This window comes from Xiphias gladius, chromosome 7 (genome assembly GCF_016859285.1).
Source record: "Xiphias gladius isolate SHS-SW01 ecotype Sanya breed wild chromosome 7, ASM1685928v1, whole genome shotgun sequence".
NCBI lineage: Eukaryota > Metazoa > Chordata > Actinopteri > Istiophoriformes > Xiphiidae > Xiphias > Xiphias gladius.
In genome coordinates this window covers 26,239,992-26,263,500 of record NC_053406.1, presented here as the reverse complement: position 1 = coordinate 26,263,500, position 23,509 = coordinate 26,239,992, and the positions used below count along the sequence as shown (strand labels likewise).

Below are 23,509 nucleotides of genomic sequence, written 5' to 3'. Positions count from 1 at the left end.
ACTCCGGTTGTGCTGACCCCTGCGAATTCCCCAAATGTGGGAATCTCGACTGCATAATTTGTGGTAGTGGGGGACTGCGTTCGCGCTCTCCCCTGATAAACTGTGAAAGAGAAAAATTAATAATTTCTAATTGACAAAATTCGTGTGTTCACATTAAACTTTGAGTGTTGCTATGTAATTGGTCACAAGATTGTGAAATAAAGTTTTAGTTGTACGTTTATTTTTTCAACACTTTGTGATATTGTTTCTCTGTTTTTATATTTTACAACTGGGCTTTTTTAATGTCTGTAAATTAAATCTCAGCTCCTGATGAGAACAAGAATCTGGGCACAGCATTATGTCTCCCTCTTTTCTTTTAGAATTGTAAATTTTGCGTTTTTGCACGTTATTTCACTCGTGTCTGATGAACTTTTAGGTCACTGTTTTAACAAGTATCCCAACTCTCAGTGACTTTGACTTTTTTTTTTAAAGAATTTCAACCTCACCCCCAACAGATCCCCAGTATTGCTTCATGGCCTTTTAGCTAAGATCAAGTCAGTATACCTGCAGCAAACTAACCATTTCTTTGTTTCCCCCTAGGTGGCATCAATACATTGGCCACTATGCAGTCAGCAGAGAGACCAGCTGGACTCTAGAACATGCTGAGATTCGAATTGAGAGAAAAGATACTGCTCTCCCTGATATAGCTTAATTTTGAAGAATGGTTGTCTCGATGCGCCAAAGCTGAAGCCAGAAGATAATCCTCTGCACCGCAGCTAATAGTTGTTCCATCACTTTCAACACCAGCATGGAAAAGTGTAACTGCTGGCTTCCAAGGTAGGTAGTTTCAACCTGAAGCTTTTTCAGACTTTGTCACATAGTCAAAACAACTTTCACACCATTAACGGTGAATATGTACCATCCCTGGGTAGGTGAAGAGACAGGAGGAGACTTCCTCAGAAGATAAATGACAGTCCTGCCTGGGGTGGGAGAGACAAAAGATACACATGGCATTTAGACTGGCGAAAGACCGTTCAGAGTCCAACTGAGAGGCAATCCTGAGGGCTACGACGACTTGGCCCACCCGCAGGCATTGTTCACCGTCGCCTATGATGGACAACCATGGCACTGCGGGACATGTAACAACCACAGGTTAGTGCTGAGAACTGACCTCAACCTGGTCCTGGAAGCTCTGCGTTTAATCATATTCAGCGGAAGACAGCAAGGATGCTAAAACGTGTGACTTGTGTTTTTCAGAAGTTCAGTTTGCTCACAGTCACCTACACTTTACTTTGCTGGTAGTGGATGAAAGGGGATTCTAGATGTAGAGTGGATGGGGTTTTACTTATCAGGAGTGGCGACATTATGTGGAAATAGTAAATGCGAACTTGTATGCGTTCTTCTGTTGTTCAGGGCAGAGTTTTGGTGATCGATTAAGATTGGAGAGGGACACATTTGAGAATGTGCCGTATATGCACACACAGCACCTGTAGCCCCTAGAGAGCTACTGGGTTCTCCTGACACCTGTATCATGACAAACAGGACTCATTTCATGGCAGGTTATACAGTACATCTTTTTTTACCCGAAAAACATCCAGAGGCAAAGGACAGAGATTGAATCAACGAAAATGATCCTGATTTCACATGGAGAAGTAGCAGAGATGTAAGGAATCGTTTAGGTTTTTATCCGACATGGAACAAAAGTTTTATCAGTTCAGATATCTCCTGTATTTTATTCACACTTGCTTTCAGGAACAATAGAGGTGAACACACTCAAATATGGGACAGGACATTGGAAATTAAACAAAAGGGAAAAAAAATCTTGCCAGACAAGGGTTTTTCGTGGAGATGTATTTATTTAAAGGGTGACAGGATGATATAAAAGCTAGGGTAAAAAGGTGATCCAAAAATCGGTACAGGTCCTTGTCTTCAGTACAAAGCGTTTAAGAATGTGAACATCAGTAAAACACAGTTGGAACAAACATTAGGGGAGAATATACTTTAATTGGAGACGGTGAGGATTTATTAGAGATAAGGCAGGATCCGGACAGTGATCTAGACTGAAAAGTGCCAGACATAAACAGACTCACAAAAGAATTTTATATGACATCTCGGGATCTAACAGGGCATCACTTGTTGCAAGTCCTCAACGAAATATACAGATGTGACAAAATGAATGGGAACTTGCGCAAAGGTGTGAAATCTTTTTTTCTTCAACAACATGTATTTTTGTTTTCGGCCAATTATATGTACAAATGTCAAGTTTTGGCTTAGCAGTATCTTTCCTTTTTAACAGCTTGGGATTACAAAATTCCCAAAGCAGAAACTTTGCCACGGCATTTCCAGTATATTGTCAAACGGTACAAAAGGAGTCAATACGTGAATGATATCAAAACACTGAGGATATTGTAGCTGAAATTAATTTAGAACCTCCCTGCAACAGAGATAGTAAATATTACCCCCACCGTTTGGACAAGAGCCCAGTTTTAAGATCTGGAGAGTAAACTTGTTTTAACTGGCTTGTTTTTCAAGAAACTCCCAGTCCAGAACACTTTGTAACGATCATCATCTTTTGTGGAAATGTCATTTTGCAGCCTCTGTTTGGAAAGCTGTCTTAAATCTGTTATGTTGTTATGAAGCAGAAACTAAACTGTGAAATGTGTGACAATCTGTAATCAGTGACTCACTCAGATGGACAGAAGGTGGAGTGACAACCAGCCCCTTTCAACCGACACGAACCCAGGTGCTAGTTCTGGGCTGGTGCTAGTACCGGTTCGGAGCCGGTTCAACTTGAGAACCTTCCAAGTACCGGTTTGCTTTTCCACAGGCTAGAGAGCCACCATAGAGGAACCATCATTAAGTTACTGTATGCGACTCCGCTTTCCCAGCAACGCTAGCGCCAAGCACTCATGGACCGAAATGAAGACGGCTGTAAATTTGACGTGCAGAGGTGGGCCTGGGACTCAATCGGTTCAGATCATATACTCAACAGCTCCTTGGTCTTATTGTTGTTGACCTCATGGTTCCTCGTGTGGCTGTTTACTGGAGCAGTGTGTATAAAATGTACCGTGTTGTTGCATTTTGCCTTCTCAGTACATCATTTTGAGTATTATTATTGGTATTAAATGACACGTGACATTTCATTAACAGCTTCCAGGAAGTGTTGAAGAACAAGAAAATATCAGAATTAGCTTTGTTTGAGTAAAATCGCCTATTCTAACACAACGATTTTGAAAGAAATGCTGCACAGTATCGCCACACCTTTAACAAATGTGCACAGTAAGCACCTACCCACATGCGTTGTGTACAGATGGCACAGTGCTTTCTTAATCACGTCATCAACACAACTGACTTCTATGAAATCCATAAAAATATATTTAATCTTAGCAATATCAAATATAGTTTTGAAGCTCAACCCTTCAAATCATCAGTGCTATCATTAATACAACAAATCCTTGTCTCTGTGTCTCTCTAACTGCACTCAAATCACCTTTAAGCCTTGATGTTTTTTGCACTTAATGATACAGCAACATTAGTGAAAAGCACAATAATGAACACATTGTCGACTACCCAGCCATAAAAAAAAATCCATCCTCTCCATCATTGAAAAATCCCAAATCTTTGAATAAGCAAACTTTTTTGTTACAGAGGTTTAATGTGTCGCCTACTTCACTCAGCAGATGTGAGCTGGAGGTTTCAGGTTTCCTCTTCACACACATTGAACCGTAATATGCTTCCAAACTAGTTGCCACTAAATAATCTCACCTTTAAGTGTTTCGCAGTAAAGAGACTAACTTCAATAGTTGTGAGAAGCTATTTAGAAGATTCTGAAATCTGTATACATTTGGTCTGACTATTCTTCTCATTTACAGGGGAGCAGTATGTGCATTGAGACCATACTGACCATTATTTTGAACCAGAACATACATTTAAGTGTTGTTTAACATTATCAGCAGTGTAATGTGTCAAAAAATCGTAAAAAGTGAGAACACATGATACACTAACTATTCAATACCTCAAAGACGGTAAAATAACCATCCAGCAGATTAACTGCTGTTAGGCAAACAACAGGCTTGTTGTCTGGGGAGAGGGAGGAGCGTGACCAAGGTAACAAAAACCATTACCACCTCAGTGATACCGCTGACCTTTGCAATTCTACACCTGAGCAGCAGTAGCTCATCATACCTGATGAGCCACTTGTGGAAGCGTACACAGTGTTTCTTCACACACGATCAAGACTTGGCGACTGACAACAAATAAGATGGAAAATGGACAGCTGCGGGACAGAGTGGAGCCAAACAAAGGCCAAGAGGGAGCGGAGGGGAATAATCTGGAATGGCTCCTTAGCAAAGACACCTCAGAGATAACTCCTGCACCTATGGATACCAACATTTTAATGTCTAGGTAACCGGCCCTGCTGGGGAAGAGCTTGTGTTTGATCCCTTCTCACAGGTTATGCACGTGGCCTTTAATTATTAAAGGATACAGACTAACTCCTGGAGACATCGACACAGAAATCAGTGTGGTTCTTTTTCTGCTAAGGTAAAATAGCATTTTAGCCTTTAGGGACCGATAAGTATCAGGTGACATGATAGCGAGTCTCGAGGTAAACAAGGGTGGTTTAAAGCCTTTATTTGTTCACAAGATGGATCCCTTCCTTAGAGACTCATAAAAAAAATATTCCATTCTGTCCCGATGTTTGCACATTGTATTCAAAGATTACTGGTAACGTGATGCTGAGTTTTTGCACAGTTGGAGATCTTTAGCTGCATAATGCACTTAATGATTGGTGTGATTTTCCACATTTCAGACAACATCATGTGAGTGTTGACAACGTTTACAGTAAAGCAATCACCAGGGAGAGAGTCTTTGAAGCAGCATCCCAGGGGGACACGACTGAACTTAATGGCCTGCTCAACTACCTGCGAGTCAACGAAAAGCGACTCACGAGCCCAGAATTCATAGGCAAGTAGGAAGAAGCAGTTGGATTTGTCTGGAAGAGTTTTGAGTCAGCTTGTTTAGAAAAGGCATCACTGAGGGCAAGCAGGAGAGAAAAGATCAGCGGATACGGCTGTGACATTTGCAATTTTTTGAAAAATTAGTAAACCAGAGGAAGCTGGATGTGAATTTTTTCATTTGGTTCACAAAACAATTTTGTCTAATAAAGAATATCAGTGTGTGGTGAGACTAGAAGTTTTCCAAAGTAAATTTAGGGGTTACTCTAATATATACATAATATTATATTCTCATGGTTGTGTATAGGAAAAGGAGAAACAAAACTGTGTCATTTGTGTTCAACTTTCAGATGAATCCAATGGGAAAACAGCACTCCTGAAAGCTTTGCTGAATCTAAAAGATGGCAAAAATGACACCATTGAATACCTCCTTGACATAGCAGAGAAAACTGGAGATTTAGAAAATTTAATCAATGCGTCCTACAAAGATCTTTACTACAAAGGTAAGTGACATAAAATTGATAGTCGTGAGTAATTAATGAGAGGATTTCATATGTTGTATAGACTGTAAAGCCCTTTTAGGCAAAATTGGGATTTTTATGCTGTATGTATAAAATGGATTTGAAAGCCACTGTTTACATAATGACAGGATTTCTCCACTTTAATGGATGTCTGTTGCACAATCAAGAGCAATTATTTTAACGGCAAAGAGGACACAAACCATACATGTAAGCATAGGGTTCAGCAGGCATTTAAAGATTTAAACTAACTATTACACTTCGTGCCAACCTGTTGTGAAATAGACACATATGCTATACAACAGAAAGTGTCTCATTGTGAATTCTGGAAAGTGACACTTTACTATACAAACCGACGGAGTATAAGCCTGAGTGAACAAAAGTGAACACAGGGCAAAAGGCTTGTGTGTAAAGAGATGCGGTGGCTGTACGTATTTGGACACTTGCAAATTTTTTTGTTCTTCAGGCTTTGTGCTTCAGTAAATTCATCTTGAAATAAAATCATGGATGTAGTATCCGTTATTATTAAAGTGCCAAGTCTCAGCTTTAATTTGAGCAGGTTTACATCCATAGAGAAAGAACTGTGTTTGAGATGTAGCCATTTTAACACACATTGCCCAAAGTTTAGGGGTTCAAAAGTAATTGGACAGCTAAAGATAAAAGTCCAGCGAAATCATTATCTTTAATATTTCGTGGAAAATCCTTTTGCAGTCAGTGACAGGCTGAAGTCTTGGCCCCATAGACATCAGCATACTCTTTGTATCTTCCCTGGTGACGCTCTCCCTGAGCTTCACTGCAGCCTCCTTCAACTCATGCTTGTTGTGGGGTCTCTCTGCCTTTAGTCTGGTCTTCACCTAGTGGACTGCTGCTCAGTCGGACTGAGATGAACGATGAAATGTCGTCCAATGAGTTTTGATGCATTTGACTGAATCTGAGCTGACAGAATATTCCCGTAAACCTCTGCATTCATCCCGTTGCTTCTGTCAGCAGTGAAATCATAATAAATGCCAGTGGGCCAGTTCCACTGGCAGCCATACATGCCTGAGCTGTAACAGAACCACCGCCATGTTTGACAGATGAGGTGGTGGCTTTGGGTCACGAGCTGTTCCTTTTTTTCTCTACACTTTCCTCTTGCCATCCTTTTGATGGAGGCTGATTGTTGTTTCATCAGTCCATAAAACTTCGTTCCGGACCTCTACTGGTTTCCTTTTGTGTGTTTATTGTGAATTGCAGCCTGGCCTTTCTGTTTTTGAGGTTTACCAGGGGTTTGAATCTTGTGGTTAATCCTCTGAGGTTCTGGCCATCAAATCTTCTCTTGATCATTGACAAGGAAACCTGTCTGCCTAGATCCTGGAGACCGTTCTTGACTTGCTGTGCAGTCATAAAGGGATTTTTCTTCACCGTGCAAATGATTTTCTGCTCATCCACAAGACTTGTGCTCCTCAGTCTACCAGCTCATTTGACATTGTCTAGTTTTCCTTTACACACCTGCTTTTTTAGAGTGCACCCGGTTCATTTTGGCAAACCAACTATCTTTGATAGACTTTTGCCTTTTATGAGCCTCATTATTATCTTGTTCACCTGCATACTTACCTCTTCACTCTTCGTATTGACACAGGACTCTACTTCAGTTTAAGTGGACACTCTCAACTCTCAAGTCAACTCTGAGCCAGAAAAATTCAGTAGCCACTGTGTCCAATTACTCTTGAACCCTTGCAATTTGGCCACAATGTGTTAAAAGGGCTTGATCTCCCACACACGTTCGATCTACTGAAATTAAAGCTGAGAATTGGCATTTCAATGTTTTATGCATTATTTTAATTCAGATTGAATATTCTGATGCTCAGAATCTGAAGAACAAACAATTTTCCAAATAGTGACAGTCTGACCTATATATGGTGTAGAAATATATGCTCATACAGTGAGTGTGACTAGATACGGAGTGCCTAATACAAAATGTAGAATACCAAATCCACATCCATATATTACATTCATGACATGTTTATGGTATTTCCATCTTACCCAATCACTGGATACATCTGCTTTGATTCATTTGAATTTGAATGTTATGCATTTAGGGAGACTCTTAAACTTGGCTGTTCAAATCCATTTAAAGATAAAGCAGAGTGAACGATGTAGAACCTGACCTGTACCTTTAGGATAAACTGTCAGCATATAGCACTAATGACAATGCACTCTGGAGGTATCCATCAGATCACATTTGTCATGAGAGAGTTTAGGGCCTCATGCACAAAATTTTTAAACCGATAAGGGACTTTTATCTTAAACCTGAGAGACCACCGTACCGAAAACATTAACAGTTTGTTTCCTGTACCAACAAACCACATGTCACAGGTCAGACAGCCTTGCATGTCGCCATTGAAAGAAGGAGCTTTGACCATGTGAGACTGCTGGTCCAGAAAGGAGCAGATGTGCGGGCCAAAGCCAATGGGAAGTTCTTCCAGCGTAATGCAGGACTGGGCTTTTATTTTGGTTAGCAATTACATCCTAGAAATAACCAGAGGCTACCTCTTCTTTCCCAGTTGTTTACGACCAAATCCTATCACTAAACTCACCTTTGTTTGTTTCCTAAAAGGAGAACTTCCACTGTCACTGGCTGCCTGCACCAACCAGTCCAATATTGTGTCCTTCCTCATGGAAAACCCTTACAGAAGAGCCGACTTGGCTGACAGAGACTCGCAAGGGAACACTGTCTTGCACACCTTGGTGGTCATAGCAGACAACACTACAGAAAACACAGATATGGTTGCAAGGATGTACGATGAGATCCTCATTCAGCATAACAAACTTCAGACAAAAAGTGAAGTCAAGCTGGAAGAAATTGAAAATAATCAAGGGTTTACTCCTCTGAAGTTAGCGGCCAAGCTTGGGAAGATCGGGGTAGGTCTGTTTTCATTTGAAGGTCTGTGTGTATTTTAAGATACAGCCCAATGCAACACTGTCCTTCTTTATTGTGTACCAGTTCTTTTTAGCATTGGTGAATTGCCCTTGTAACATTAATGTAGCCAAGAATTTGGGACACATCAATGTGTGCCCCATGTAGATTAACACTACCTGACCATGGCAAATTTGCTGCATGTGTGCAAGGCACGAGAGGACGCACGTATTGTAACAGGATATTATCATTATCTACTTTCTGATCTCTCACTGGCCAGCTGTTCAGGCACATTTTGCACCGGGAATTCGCGGATGAGGAGATGAGGCCACTGTCTCGGAAGTTCACAGAGTGGGTCTACGGACCCGTTCGCTCCTCACTGTATGACATGAGTTCCATCGACACCAATGAAGAAAACTCTGTGTTGCAGATAGTCGTCTTTGGGAGTGAAATTCCGGTTCGAAATTTCTATTTTGACCTCATTTTAACTTATAATGAACTGTACATGACGGTCTAAAAAAATTACAATTTTCCCTAATGTTTTTTTGGATTAAGTAGGTTATTTACTGATGTGGAGTATGTTCATGGTAGCAGTGAAGTCTTTTAAACAACGCCGTGGGTGTGGTCACATGCAGCTGTCATAGTGCAGTATGCAGAGTATGCAAGAGCAGCATATATAGAGTACAGTCAACAAAATCAAAATCAATGCCATGCATTCTATGCACAATATGTAGGGCATTGGACACAAGAATTTGTGGTCCCATTGTCCAACACGACATCCTACTGCCTCAGATAATATCGTACAGCAAACATTAAGTATTTGATGATCATTTCATCGATGCAAAATTCAGAGTAAATTTAGAAATGTTGCCAAGGATGTGATGTATGATACACATTATGACTTGATACAAGTGGAGGAATTGTGCAGGAGCAAAATAGTTGCGGCTTCGTGTGAGTGACATCGATACTCTGCTGAAGTCACATCATCATACAGTATAAAGTCGGATAGCAGCACGACAAAAGCACATAAAAATCTCTCAATGCTCTGGCAACAGTTTACTTTTTCATTTCTTAGGCTGACATGTTCTGGCAAACAGACCTTCCTCGCCTTCATGACGCACTGATAAAAGGCATTTGGAGCTCTGCTATGCCAGTTTACATAGAGGAATTAAGTGTTTTTAATGTGAAAGCTGACCTCTCGACATTACCTCAGAATCGTCCAGAGATGCTCCAGATTGAGCCTCTACGCAGTCTTCTCGAGGATAAGTGGGAAAGGTTTGCTTCCAAATTATTCTTGATGAATTTCTTGGTGTATCTGATATACCTGATCATCTTCACTGCTGTGGCCGTCTACAGAAAGGAAGGACAGGTAAGACAACAAAACCATCTTCTAACTCAAAACAGGACAAAACTATGTTTCAGCCTGAGCGAGGAGTCCTAACCTTTTCACCCGCAGCCGCCGTTCCCCATCAAAGATGTCCTGGTTGACTACCTCCGCTGCATCGGTCAGCTCATCAGTGTCTTTGGAGCAGTGTGGTTTTTCTATAAAGCGGTGAGAAAGTGGAATCTGGTCCAGTAATTCATACAAAAAGGCTAAATTAATCTCAAACTAATTCCATTTTTCCATGTGTGTGGTTTCTAAATCCACAGATAACTATTTTCAAGAGGAACCCCCCGAACTTCAAGGCTCTATACACTGAGGGATTCTGTGACATTCTGTTGTAAGCCTCACCATTTATAGCGAAGGTGTACCTCTCAATATCATCGCTCTCTTACCACTCCACTTTGTCTGTGTTTGCAGTTTCCTGCAGGGGACGCTTCTTCTGATCTGCACAATTTTGTACAGCTGTGGCCGGAGAGAATACGTCGGACTCCTCGTGCTGTCACTGGCTCTTGCCTGGATGAACGTCCTTTACTACTCAAGAGGCTCCAAACAAATGGGGATATACAGTGTCATTTTGCAAAGGGTAAGATTTAAGTTCGTTTTATATATAGTTACCAAAAGTCTCATTGTGGGTTGCCTGGGTTAAAGTCTGTGTCTCTTTTTAGATGATCCTAGGCGACCTGTTAAACTTTTTATGTGTCTATGGTGTCTTGCTTTTTGGATTTTCTGCAGGTAAGACTTCCATGGACTCCCAATGTAAAAAGTTAAACATATGCAGGATAAAGACTTTTTTCCAAGATAAAGACTTCTGATTTTAAATTTTTCCCTTATCCGTAGCTATTGTTGCTCTCATAGACGACTCCGCTCCAGCTCATAAAAAACTGACCAATGGCACACTGGCACATGGAAGGAGCTTTGGTGTCGAGACATTTAAGTGCAAGAAGCCAAGTTACAACGACATCCGTTTTACGACACTGGAATTGTTCAAGTTCACCATTGGAATGGGAGATCTCGAGTTCACCGACCACGTTCAGTATAAGGAAGTTTTCTACATCCTGCTCATCTTGTACATAGTTCTCACTTACATCCTGCTGCTCAACATGCTCATAGCCCTGATGGGCAACACGGTTGAAAGAATCTCCGAAGAAAGTGAAAACATCTGGAACCTGCAGGTGGGGAAACTGTTATAGTCTATAAACTTGATTTCAGTACACAAAATCTAATCTTCACAGGATTAGGTTGATCTCGCAAATCCAGGATAATTCTTAAGGACGTCTGTAAATGCTACTGGATAGTAGTGGAACCAACACAGCAAATTTAGGTTGCATTTGCCAGAACAAAGTTAATTAACCTCGAAAAACAGAGGGTATGTCTATCATATATATAGGTTTCCGTAAGGGGAGCACTGAAATATCACTCATACAAATTATTACAAGAGTTTCTAGATTATGTGCCTACTAAATAAAATTTGACAAACACAAACGGTCTGACACTCTTTAAGAAATTTTTGTGCAGACCACTAACATTTTGTTGCACATCCTCAGAGGGCCTTCACAATTTTGGACATGGAGCAGACTTTGCCGAGGGCTCTGAGAAGTAGGCTGCACTCAGGACTGTCGAAGATGGTGTGTCTGAGAGGCGAGAAGGACAGTTGTCGGAGATTTTTCAGGTAAACCATAACTGGATATGTCCAGTGGTCGAAAGTAACTAAGTACATTTACAATACTGTCCTTCCGTACGACAGAGGTACTTGCGTTGCTTCAGTATTTCCATTTTATGCTACTTAATACTTATACTCCACTACATTTCAGAAGGAAATATTGTACTTTTACTGCGCTGCATTTATTTGACAGCTTTGGTTACAAGTTACTTTTCAAGCTCAGACTATACATTAAAAAACATGATGAGGTTGTTAGCAGTCAAGTGGCTAACAACAAAAAGACAATTCTCCCCTAAACTTCTCACATGGTTTCATTGAAATGACAGTTTAAGACCCAAAGTCGTCAAATTATCCAATATTTCACAAAAAGCTAATTAGAGAAAATAAAATTACCTAAAAAATAAAAGCATGCCCCTTTGGAAGGCCCTGGCCCCCTAGGTTGGGAACTACTGGACTAACTACATAACGGTGTAGAAAGTAGTTACAAATAGCTGGACCTGGATCAGCTACTATAGTATGCTACGTATGCACTGATGCATTAATATTGAAGGGGCTATTTGAACGTTTTCTCTCTGCCACCAAATGCGGTTTCTTGCCGGGAGCGGGCGGTGGTGGGGATGTTCGCTTGCCGGGAGCTTCAGCCATCATTGCGTTTACAAGACAAGAGGTTAGAATACGTCCTCTGAGCAGAGCTACTTCTTCAGGAAAGACTGCACGCTACAGTCACTCGCTATCGGAAAGTGACGCGACGGGCGGGCCGGGTCGGGCCGGGGTTAGCTGGTTAGCATGCTAACTTCAGGAGAAGAAAAGTAGTGAGAGAAACAAAGAGTTAAAATTGGTGTTGCGTTCCAGCCCTGGAGACAGGTCTTGGCGAGTAAAAGAATCAAGTTTTAATGCTGCACTCGTTCCTTCTAGGCTGGTAAATAACCAGCTGTTAATGCTAAAGTTGGCTATGGAGCAATAGCAAAAATTATATACAGCACCTTTAATAATCCAAGATAATATATCAGTCATGGGGGCCAAGCACTTTTACTTTTAATACTTTAAAAATATTATGCACCTAATGCAGAGTTAGAGTTGGGCACGGATAATATTCCCTTGTATAAAAGTGTTACCCAGCAACTGAGAGCACACACTGGCCAACCTCTTTTAAAGGATCACTTCACCCAAATTCCAAATAAACATATTTTCTCACTTAACTCTATTGTTGTCTAACCATGCAGACGATTTATGTTTTATGTGCTGTGGGGTGTCTGGAATTTATGCTCCTAAAATCGCTGAAAAGTAAAGTAACATTTGATTTTACAAGTCCTGTGTTTTCCAGTTAATTTCCTGGAAACTTTCTTCATAACTTCGTAAAAATTAGGTGGTGTTTAGCTGTTACTTACTTTCCAGGGATCTATAATATATGGCAGTTCACAGTCATGAGGAACTGAAATGGAAATTCCTTTAAGTTTTTCCTTAAAAATTCAAATATAATGAGCGGGTCCTTAATAACTGTGGCAACTAACATTTTCTCCATTTTTTAAGAAAATTAACAGGAAAATTTGGGATCCGTTAAAAAGTAAAAATAAATAAAGTGTTACCAAAAATTACATCTAATCTTTCCAGAAAGATTGTGCTGCTTAATGAGAATAATCCACAGATCTCTCTGTGAACAATTTAACATAGGGAGCAGTTATATGGTAGAAAGTAGTTTAATTTAGTGGATTATCCAGAGTGACCCGGACATTATATCTTAAAAAGACACTCTACTTCTGAGTTTTTAAATTTTCTTTTGATGCTTTGCACCTCAAACTAAATTCAATTCAGCTCCATTGTAGTGTGGTGACAAGAGAACAAAAAACATCTATGGGTTATTTATTTTTTGGAATTTGGGTGAACGGGCCCTTAAATCCTGTAATATCAGTTTATGAAGATACAATCATGTCAAGTAGTAGTGTCACATGTGATCAAGGAGTCTTCTTCGACCTCAGGGTGGAGGAAATGAATTGGAGACAATGGAAGTCAGACCTCGGTGTGATCCGAGATGAAGACCCTGGGAATCGTATGATGAGCCCAGAGCCCCGCGACCAGACTCCTGGTAAGGCAACAGACCACACACACAACCTGCGTAGGTAGTGTTTCTTACTGCCAACATGTCACTAATATGAGTTGCTATTCAATCTTTCAGGGAGTCCTTGGAGCCTAAATCCACTCTTGGAGAGGATTCGTGTCAGACGTAGGCCACCACAGCATTCCAGCGTCCCCTAATTTCATCAGACCACCCCCCCGGCCTCTCCCCTCTAAAAATGTAAAGCTTTATTTTTATTTTTTTTTAATTACACTACGGCAACTTTTTATATTCTACCTGCCATTGCTTAAAAAAGGAAAATAATCTGTGCTTTACATACTGTATGTGTACCATTAAGTAGGGATGATTACAACAACATAACACAAACTCTTATTATCTTATTTTGAATGTAGCTGTCATTTTTAAACAGGCCGTGCCTGTAGAATAGATCTTATCTGATTAAGTGATTAACTGAATTCTAATGTAAGTGGAATACAAACATAAGTTGTACACTATGCATTTACTTTGCTGCGCACTTAAATCATCTCGACCGTCTCTATGTGTGGATAACAAAGAGCGTCACTCATAAAAGCTTTGTGTTTGCAAACTTTATTTTGGTTAGGGGGAATGTTTGTGCAAGACATTTTATTCCTGAAGGTTAGGCAAAACTGGAATATCACATTTTCACAAAGTAGAGAAAGTAAGCCCCCCTCCACCACCGTTCACATGAGAGATCTTTGATAATCAAAGACAATCATTAACTGCAGTAAAAATAAATCTAGAGAGAGTTGTTACATACCTGTGCCCCAATAAATATTGCCATCTGCGTCAACTACCATGAGCTGCAATGTGCTTAAGTAGATTAGATTCTTACAGTGCATACTGACATGTACTGTGGGTGACAAGTTTATGCATGGTAATAATATTGTGAAATGGAACCACAAAACGTACTTTAAGTTCTGGTTAGAACCACAACACGTGAATCCTGCTCAGACAAGGGGGAAAAAAAACAAACAAACAAACAAACGAAAAAGAAACTTGGGGTGTACTGTGCAGACAGGAACCACTCACTCTAGATTTTTTTATGCTCTGTTCACATCTTTACACTTTTACTTCACAAGATTTTCTTTAACCGTCCAAACGAGGGCAGCGGCTCTGCTTGTCACCAGGTTGTTGCTTATTACTGTTAGAACATAACAAGTTCTCACTACAAGCTCGCCAAGGCTTCTGGCCGGGGTGGTTACAGAGAGGGACGCTTGGTCACTTTGGTCAGTGAGTCAGCAGCAAACAGTTCACACATCCCGACAGTGTCTAGGAATCGTGGCACACTTCAGGACTTCAGTCCATGACACAGTATCAGTAGTTACACTAAGTAGCTTGGTCCCCCATCAGAGATTAACATCGTGCACACCTGTGTGCAAGTACCCAAGCTTAACATACACACACGCAAGCATCCATTCACACGTTTCTCCATACTAAGCCCAGTGGAGGCACTTCATATGAAACTGTAGAACCTGACTATGTCGGGCTGTAACGAGGCAGTTCAAAATGAACAGGACAGTTCTGTCAAATTGTTTAGTGTTTTCACTTAGCGACTGTTGATTTGAAGTAAAGAAACCCCAGCGGGCCTGGAAGGTGTCTGCCTTTAGGCCACAGTGGGACAGACTCCTGAAAATCACTCTGCCACTTTGAACACTGGTCAGGTTTCATATGTTTAGAATAGTCTCCGAAAATGGCTGGTGGAATAGTCAAACAGCCGTTAGCCCATTTACCAGCGTTAGAGTGGTGGCAATTTTCACCCTTCCTTCGCCCATCCCATAAATAGGAACTTATTTTCACTGATACAGCCCATACATCATTACTATTCATACACACGCACACACAAATCATACTAGTGTGTGTTAAGATTAAATTCAATAGCAGCTTCAAGGGGCAGGCACATCAAAAATGAGAGCCAGTAAGAGAAAAAAGGAAAAAAAAAAAAAAAAAAAAACTGCCATCAAGTATGAAGACCAAAATCCAGAAAAGGTACGGATGCATCTCAGCTGTCTCTCTCCGCAGATGACGCATCATCTCGCCTTTCTTTCTCTCTTTTGACCTGTACTGTGTTCTGAGAACAACTCAGAGAGGGAAAAATACTCGGCTTCGTGAAAAACGTCAGATTAAAGCGTAGATGCAAACCTCTTATTTGCCTCAGAGTGCAGACAATCAGTTTACACTGTCTGCGCCAATGTGTGTCACCTATGGCACCTAATGTGAAATCACCTATGGCTTCAGGATGCAGTGGTCCAAAAAAATAAATTAAGAAACTATATCAGGATATTTATTAAGTATAACAACTAAAACACAGTCCAAATACTTTAAAATAACTGCTACAGCCCTGTTCTACATACCTATTAATTCTGCTAAATACTATTCATATTTTACTCTTAAAATCATCTTAAGTCCTTGATAGATAGGCAAGATTTGAGACAGCAGGATGGGTGATTTATCAACAGGTATGAGTAGCAGTGTTACCTTAATATTTCCATTTAAGGCAATATCACCCATTCCCACTGCCTTTACATATTAACAAGTTTTCAAATAAACCAAAGCTCAGGGAAAAGAAGAAAATAACTTACTCTTTCTCACAATGAAGCCATACTCAAGTTGGGATCCTGGCAAAGAAAGTCAGTTAAGGTAAGTATTAAGTAGAGGATTACTACTGTGACATTTAAGGCTTTTTCCAGAAGGCTTGAGGATAGCAGAGCAATATATGCCCGGACAACATCAACCCGAAAAAAGGACTAGGAGGAGGAAATGGGTCCAGAGCTTTGTGCTAGACATGTCTAGCAAAACAACCTGCAGTAAATGTTCTTGTTTCTTTATAGGTAGCAGAAATACGACACAGGGTAAGGCCAGTGATTAGTAGATGAACAGCCCACCACAAGCCACACAGATTATGTCCACACCACATCAGTTCACTTGCATTACAGTAGTAAAAGTGGTGAGGAAATGTGTTGGAGAGGAAACGAAGCATTTTCCCAGTTTGCATTATTTGAAGTACTTGCGTGCTTGCAAGTGATCAATTTGCTTTTCACATACCGACATACATAAACCATTTTAATAGTAATGGGATGCCATTCTGTTTCACATTAGCTATAGACAAATAGAGGCTAATGGAGTTTCTGCTCCTTTTGCCAAATGTTAACCATAACATTTAAAAAGTAATTTCTACAATTCAAGTAGGACCATCTACAGAAATACAACAAAAACTGTAATAAAAGAATAACTACTTCAAAAGCAATTCTTGAAATATTACACACAAGAGGGCACTTTAAACTTTCCAAATGTAAAAGAAACCTATTTGCAACTCGAGAACTTACGTGAATCTCAGGAATGGAGATTGTTACTGTTTTTGCTAGTGCTGGCTTTGTCTTAATTTAAACTAAAACTCTACTCGTCAGCGAAAGTTAGCCGTTTTTGCAGACTGCGATCGACCGTGGAACGACGCAAAAACTACCTGGACCACTCACAGCGCGGTTCGGAAGCCATGTTGTATTCCTGATAGAGGAGTCGTGGCTCTCCCTTGGGCCCTTTAACAGTGTACACCTCGACTACGGGAGGGACAAAAACCTTATCAACAGTCATAGTAATTGCATATACATGTAACCTTAGTTAAATGGATCACAAACCTGTTAAGAGGATAAATAACTGCAAATAAAAACATTACACAAGGACATCCTAAATCTTGCCTTTGGGCAGTTGTAAGGCCACAGATGCTGAAAAACGTTGAGTTGTTTCATGTCAACCTAGGAGAAGCACTGTGATGATCATGTGGCAAGCATATTCTCAGCTGCAAATCAATATTTTAGAACACCATATATACACGAACATAGAGCAGCACATCCATGCCAGTGATGAAAAGAGGAACTCTACTCAACTGTGGACAACAATCTCAAAAACCCTTCATCTGCAACAAAGGTACGACATGGCTTAAGACCTGAGGAATACTTTGAAACATCACAACCTGGTGGGTCTACAAATCAAGCTCTGAAGCAATAAAATGTAATTGATCACTTGCAAGATCTTAAAGAATAAACCACAGAAGCTGAAAGTAGCTGTCGAGACAAAACTCAAAACACCAACAGAGGATTAGCACACGCTCTAACGGTAGCCTGGGTGATGAGCGTGGACAGCTCCGCCATTGCTGGGCTCCTGAACTTGGCCCAAGGCTGACCTGTGCATTTTCTCCATCACATCCAAGTTCGGCTCCTGAAAGTTGGGCATCTGGAAGTCCCCGCCTAGGAAATCCACATTCTGCATCAACTTCGGCTGGCCGCTAGGACCCTCCTTCCCTGGTCTGTACTTTGCCCCTGGGATGCGGTCTGTGGAGGCAGCAGCCTGCCCTCCCTGGAAAGCCACTGGGAGGTCCTGAGGGCCGGATCCATTGTTACCTGCTGTGGCTGGAATGCTGCCCCATGGTGGCTGCATGTAGTGGCTATTAATGTAAGGCATAGAACCTACCGGGCAGTTAACAGGGGATGAAGGTCGTGGTTTTTCTGCAGGGTGTTTCAGGGGAAAGGACTGTGCAGTGTTTGGTAGCTTGTGGGAGTAGCTGAGATTTCGAGAGGGGAAAGCACACTCAGCTGGAGCCTCCATCCTTGGGTTCTTGCAGGGATGGGCCCCCTCAGGGGGTTGCTGCATGTGGGCCAGCTGATGCTGGGCCCAGGAGCGCTGCTGCTGCTGCTGCTGCTGCTGCTGCTGCTGCTGCTGCTGCTGCTGTAGCTGCTGCTGTAGTTGTTGTAAATGCTGCTGCTGCTGTTGTTGTTTCTGCTGATGTAAATGGTGCTGAAGCTGCTGCTGCTGCAGTTGTACCTTCTCTGGGTCTGTGTGAAAGGCAGGTATACTATTAACAGCAGCTATATTGGGCTGTGAATGGAGAGCAGCACTGGGAGTCTGAGCTGTAGCTTTGTCTGCGGGTCCCACCATGAGGCAGCTGGGCACAGAGCCCAGAGCCGGGTGGTGAGAGGACACCCTTGAGCTGGCGTTGATCAGCAGGTTGCGGCTGATGGGGCTGGGGTTTGCGATCTGGCCCTCGCAGACCGAGGTGGTGCCCATGCCAGCCCGTGCCTGGCACAACTGGTTGATTTGGTGCACAATGCTGCTCAGGTCACCGGGCCGGTTCTGATGCAGGCTGGCCGCCATGGACAGTGGGATGGTGGAGGTAGATACAGTTACATTTGGTGGGGCATCTGCGTCAGGGAGCTTGCGGGGCCCGTACGCCCCCGGCGGGGGCTGCTGGAGGCTATTGGGCATGGTAGGGGGTCCGGCACCGACAGCCTGGGGAATGGGCTGTGAGCCGACTAGCCCCTGGGTGTGCTGCAGGCTCGGAAGCTGAGCTCCATCAGATATGTGGCGCAAATCCTGAGTCACTCCTTGTTGTGTAAGTAAAGCTTGCGGAGGAGCTGTCTGATGCTTTAGTGTCTGCAGATGAGAAAGATGCTGCTGTGGTACGACTGATGGACAGGACTGGCTCTGCTGTTGCTGTAGAGCCTGGGCGTGAGGCAGACTCTGCTGCCTCTGTATGCCTTGCGGATGAGCCAATCTTTGCTGCTGTGAAGTCTGAACCTGGGACAAGCTCTGCTGCCGCTGCAGGGCTTGTGAATGAGCCATGTTCCTTTGTTGTAGGGCCTGTGGGTGAGGCATAGTTTGAGGCTGCTGTAAAGTCATTGGATGAGTAATACTTTGCTGCTGCTGTAGCGCCTGTGGGTGAACCATGCCCTGCTTCTGGGCAGCCTGGACCACAGGCTGAGAAGGGCCCTGTAGGTGGGGCGCAGACTGAGGAAGATTTAAAGTGCTTTGAGTGGCGTACGGCCCACTGTGAGGGTTCATGATGGCCTTGTGAAGCTGTCGGGCGCGGCTGCCGTCTGACTCTTTGATGATTCCTTTGGCAGGTGCGCGAAGAACAGCCAGCAGGCCCCCACTGGCGCTGACCTGAGAGGGGTAGGGACTGTGGCGCTGGCTGGACGAGGATGTGTCAAGCCCGTTGACTGTGCGTCGAATGTGCTTCCTTTGAGGTACTTTGACACTGTTTGGGAAGATCTGAATGGTCAGAGGGTTGTTGGCAACTTTTTTAGCATAGGCATCCAACTCTGCTGGGGTTGGATAGCTGGCAGATCTCATCTTCTGTGTAGTTTCCCCTGCAATGAGTATAAGGTCAGACAACAGAAATGTCTAACAAAGCACAGCGAGTTTGGACACTGGATTTGACGACACATCACAACACCGAATACTGAAATATAGAGCATATGATATACTGAAACGTACTGTAACGCTACATTTGCGTGAAAACAGGCAACGTGGGAATGAAATGCGCTGCGGTGTGAGCCACATTGTAGTTTCATCTGCTACAGCTCTCTGTTAAGAGTTGTGTAGTCATTGCAGCAGACATTTTATGGATAACAGGAACCCACTTCAGCTCCATTAATGTTTTGCATCCAGTGCACAGTGCCCTTAAAAGCTGGAACAACAGTCACTTTGTTTAGCAACAAAATAAAATAACCATTCAACTGAAGCCTTCAACCGTTCATCTCCCATTTTAAAAGTCAGGATCATCTACACTGTTACACCTGCCTGGCAGGTGGATTCTGTTTGTTCACTGCATTTTATGCCGTCTACACTTACTGAGAATTGATATTATTCACACTCTATAAATACACATTATTACATTGCTCTCGAATGTTTAGCCACTACAAAGGTTTTAGGGCTCAGAAACAATGACGCAATATTGCACGATCGCACCTTCTTGTCATTTAAATCTTAGCAAATTACGGGTAAATAACACTGTGAACCTTAAACTGTGCATAAACTGATAGATCATAAAGGGTGGAAATAAAACCGAGGAAGTAAAACCACAACATGGTGGAGGAGAGCACTTACATTTCTGAAGTCCAGTGTTCATCTGCGTGCGGGAGAGAAGTCTGATGGTAGGGTCACCTGATGCCGGCAGACAGGCCAGCATGTCACTATTCCACTAATGCAGCATGGGACACCTTCTCCTCACCATACTGGGGAGAAACAGAGCAGACAAAAGTCAGCCGCTGACAGACACTTACGTGGGTGTGAGATGACTTTGTTATCGCCTATTTTCACATCCAGCGCAGTTTGACCTTTTGCAAATGGCAGCTTCTAATAAACTGACATCATGGTTCTGTAAAAGCTCACTGTGTACACCTTCCAGAGAGCTGAGGTGGGAAAAGATGGTTTTTCCTTCAACCAAACAGCACAGACACAGCATTAAGGCCGTCTACAAACCAACCAGCTTTCTTCTTCAGCCTCACATGAAGCTGTGCTAGTAAAAGAAACCCAATTTCCTCTGCTGAACAAGTTTTAGTGGGTCATGTTATGAAAAGCTTGAACCAAATCAGAATTAAAGCACCGGTACTGAATCAAAATGCATTTTAAAGTAGGAAATGCCAGCGGCCTCGATGAATACCTGCTTCCAAAAAGAAGTGCTGTACATGTCCAAGACAGTATTTTAGCTCTCAAACACCAGTGAACCAGTGATGAATCATAGACCGCCTGTAAATCAATGATGGATCTGCAAAAGGATGTGCGAGTTAACCGGGTTAGGTTAGGTTCACATGGCTGACAATCTGATTAATCAATACAATGTCAGGAAATAGTGAAAAGTGGCTTTCACAGTCTCCTTGGAGTCTCTGTTTTGTCCAACCAACAGTCCAAAACCCAAAAGGTTCAGTTTTACTCTCACATAAAAACGCAAATCATCACAGTTTAGAAGCTGGAACTTGGAATCGTTTCTGGCTTGAAAAATTTGATTAAAATTAATTTTCGAATGAATTAACCGAATCCACTGATATGGATCGAGCCTCTGTTGGCGTAGTCACCAGCCGACACGTCGTTAGCTTATATCAGAGGTATTGCACAGAGACGCAGCATTCACAACGGGGACATAGGGCAGAGTTTAAGCAAGCAGCCGTGTCTCCATCAGCCAGTTCCCAGCGCCAGCCCTGGGTCTGCACCGATCCGATACACCAGATCGGTATTGGCACCGATACAGGCCTTATAAAGCGGATCAGGTATCAGCTGTCATAAAAGTCGGCGTTTCCATTATCATTTTCATTCATTCAGTCCACACACATACACTCTAGGGCTGCAACTAACCATTATTTTCATTATTGATTAATAAATAAATGGTTTAGTCTATGGAACATTGGGGGAGAAAAAAAACCTGTTCATCACAACTTTGCAGATCTGAGGCTGATGTCGTGAAATGTTTTGTTTGTCAAAATATTCAGTTTACATTGATGTCGGATTAAAAAAAGCAGCAAATCTTTTCATTTGAGGCTGAAATCTGCAAGTATTTGGCATAGTTGAACTACTTTTGCTTCAAAAATGACAAACGATTAATCGATTATCAAAAATAGATGGAGATTATTTTTCCGCTGATCAGGCAACCATTTAATTTTTTTTAAAAAACACACAATGAAAACAATAATTAGTTGCAGCCCTAGTGCAGATTTTCTTCCTCATTTCTTCCACTGAAGGATGCCGGGAAAGGTTCTCTTTGGTAATTAGGTTTTCTTATGGTTTACTCACACATCCTTTTGCAGAATCATCATAGCTTTTACAGACAATCTATGATTCATCACTGGTTCATCTCCTCTGTTCAGATACTTCACGCTGACTTGTTATAATGATGCAATAGCTAAAGGATTTTCTACCGATCTTGCTGGTGAAATAGGAAGTGTCTGTGTAAGCACATATTCAATAAAACTTGTCTATTTGATCTAAATTTAAAATGCCTGTGGCTACAAGTCCAGTGTTTCCATGCTGAGTGTTCAGGAAAAAAGGGTCCTCATTAATCCAGACTGAATAACGTGACCTTTTCTACAGAGGCAGGTCACACTTACCGTCCTCAGCGAAAGCCTGTGCTGACCTTTGTCCGCGCTGAATCACATATTTATTATTTCTTCTGCAGAGGTAGGTCAACTTTCAGACAGTGTGTAGCTGGGTAACGTTAGCATCTCTCCAGCAATCCAGCCTCAATCTGCTGTAGTTTAAACAGCTAAAATAACGTTAAAAACAAGCTAATGAATGTAGCCGGACAGTTCCGGCGACACTACACTAACCGGACCGACTGCAGGGCCACGGTGCCCGCCTTTAGTGGACATAAAGACGGTGAAATAACGTCGTAGAGAGCGTTAGCTCGAGTCAAGCTCCACAATAAATAAGGAGCTTCTTTGTGCTTGTTGAGACCAGGCCAGCTGCTCAGCAAACTTTAGCTCTCCACTGAACAAAAACACCGACGCCACCCGTATTAAAGAGGATGATACTTACTCCTCATGAATCTATGAATAAGGAAACTTCATTTTGTGAAGATATAACGTTGGTTTTGCTGTTTAGACTGCGGAGACCCTCCCCGGTGTCTCGGCTCTCCGTGCTGCTGTCTGGCTACGGCAGCTGCATTTGTCGGGCATGCGCAAACAGAAAGGACCCCGCTTCTGCATTTAGGCGTCGCAGGCAAACGCCTGCCTAATAATTCCCCCACGGCTGGGACGTTTAAAGCTCAAGGGTGTAGGCGGTGGTGGAGGAAGTCTTCAGATCAGCAATGCAACGCTGTAAAATACTCCATTACGGGTGAAAACCCCGCATACATTTTTTTTATTTTAGCTATTAGCACCAGATATGCGCTTAAAGTATCAAAAAAAGTCTACTCATTATTCAGAATGGCCCGTCAGCATGGATGCATTACCAAACAGGCCTACAGGGCACAGACCCTGAGGCCCAGGGTCAGGGGGGGCCCTGGGCCAGAGCCTCTGAAACAAGGGATTGAATTTTAAACAAGAAAAATTACCATAGAGCTCAGCTAAGAAGAAAAATTGATCCCAAAAGAGGCGCAGCACACACAAAATTAGTAAAGATGCAAAGTTACTATAAACAGACTCAAAATGACCAGAGAGAGACAAAATGAATACAAAGATACTCGAAACAACTACATCGAGCCAAAAAAGGATGCCAAAGAGGGGCTAAACAATTACAAAAAGATCCAAAATGGCAAA

General features: G+C 42.2%; 2 protein-coding genes across 2 annotated transcripts; one reads left to right on the top strand and one right to left on the bottom strand.

Moving 5' to 3' along the window:
- Nucleotides 1-892: 892 nt before the first annotated feature.
- Nucleotides 893-13,705, top strand: LOC120792243 (transient receptor potential cation channel subfamily V member 1-like). Its single transcript, XM_040131317.1, has 16 exons — nucleotides 893-907; nucleotides 998-1,131; nucleotides 4,790-4,944; nucleotides 5,285-5,437; nucleotides 7,808-7,945; nucleotides 8,049-8,353; nucleotides 8,629-8,805; nucleotides 9,562-9,717; nucleotides 9,805-9,900; nucleotides 9,999-10,069; nucleotides 10,150-10,315; nucleotides 10,398-10,464; nucleotides 10,570-10,904; nucleotides 11,277-11,401; nucleotides 13,369-13,475; nucleotides 13,566-13,705. Exons 1-16 carry the CDS (start codon nucleotides 893-895, stop codon nucleotides 13,643-13,645), a joined length of 2,280 nt encoding a protein of 759 aa, XP_039987251.1. The 3' UTR covers nucleotides 13,646-13,705.
- Nucleotides 13,706-14,038: 333 nt separating this feature from the next.
- Nucleotides 14,039-22,908, bottom strand: LOC120791905 (protein FAM222B-like). The gene is made up of 3 exons (XM_040130751.1): nucleotides 22,788-22,908; nucleotides 20,367-20,494; nucleotides 14,039-19,627 (listed from the first exon to the last, which is right to left on the bottom strand). The coding sequence occupies exons 2-3, from the start codon at nucleotides 20,446-20,448 to the stop codon at nucleotides 17,592-17,594; spliced, it is 2,118 nt and encodes a 705-aa protein (XP_039986685.1). The 5' UTR covers nucleotides 20,449-20,494; nucleotides 22,788-22,908; the 3' UTR covers nucleotides 14,039-17,591.
- Nucleotides 22,909-23,509: the final 601 nt, after the last annotated feature.

What these genes read in the sequence shown, in the direction of transcription:
- LOC120792243 (XM_040131317.1), top strand. An exon ending in CAAAGATCTTTACTACAAAG is followed by an intron (nt 5,438 to 7,807) that starts GTAAGTGACATA and finishes CACATGTCACAG; the next exon opens with GTCAGACAGCCTTGCATGTC. An exon ending in TCTACAGAAAGGAAGGACAG is followed by an intron (nt 9,718 to 9,804) that starts GTAAGACAACAA and finishes TTTCACCCGCAG; the next exon opens with CCGCCGTTCCCCATCAAAGA.
- LOC120791905 (XM_040130751.1), bottom strand. Translation starts at nt 20,448, where the DNA reads ATGCTGGCCTGTCTGCCGGCATCAGGTGACCCTACCATCAGACTTCTC. An exon ending in GAACACTGGACTTCAGAAAT is followed by an intron (nt 19,628 to 20,366) that starts GTAAGTGCTCTC and finishes TACTCATTGCAG; the next exon opens with GGGAAACTACACAGAAGATG.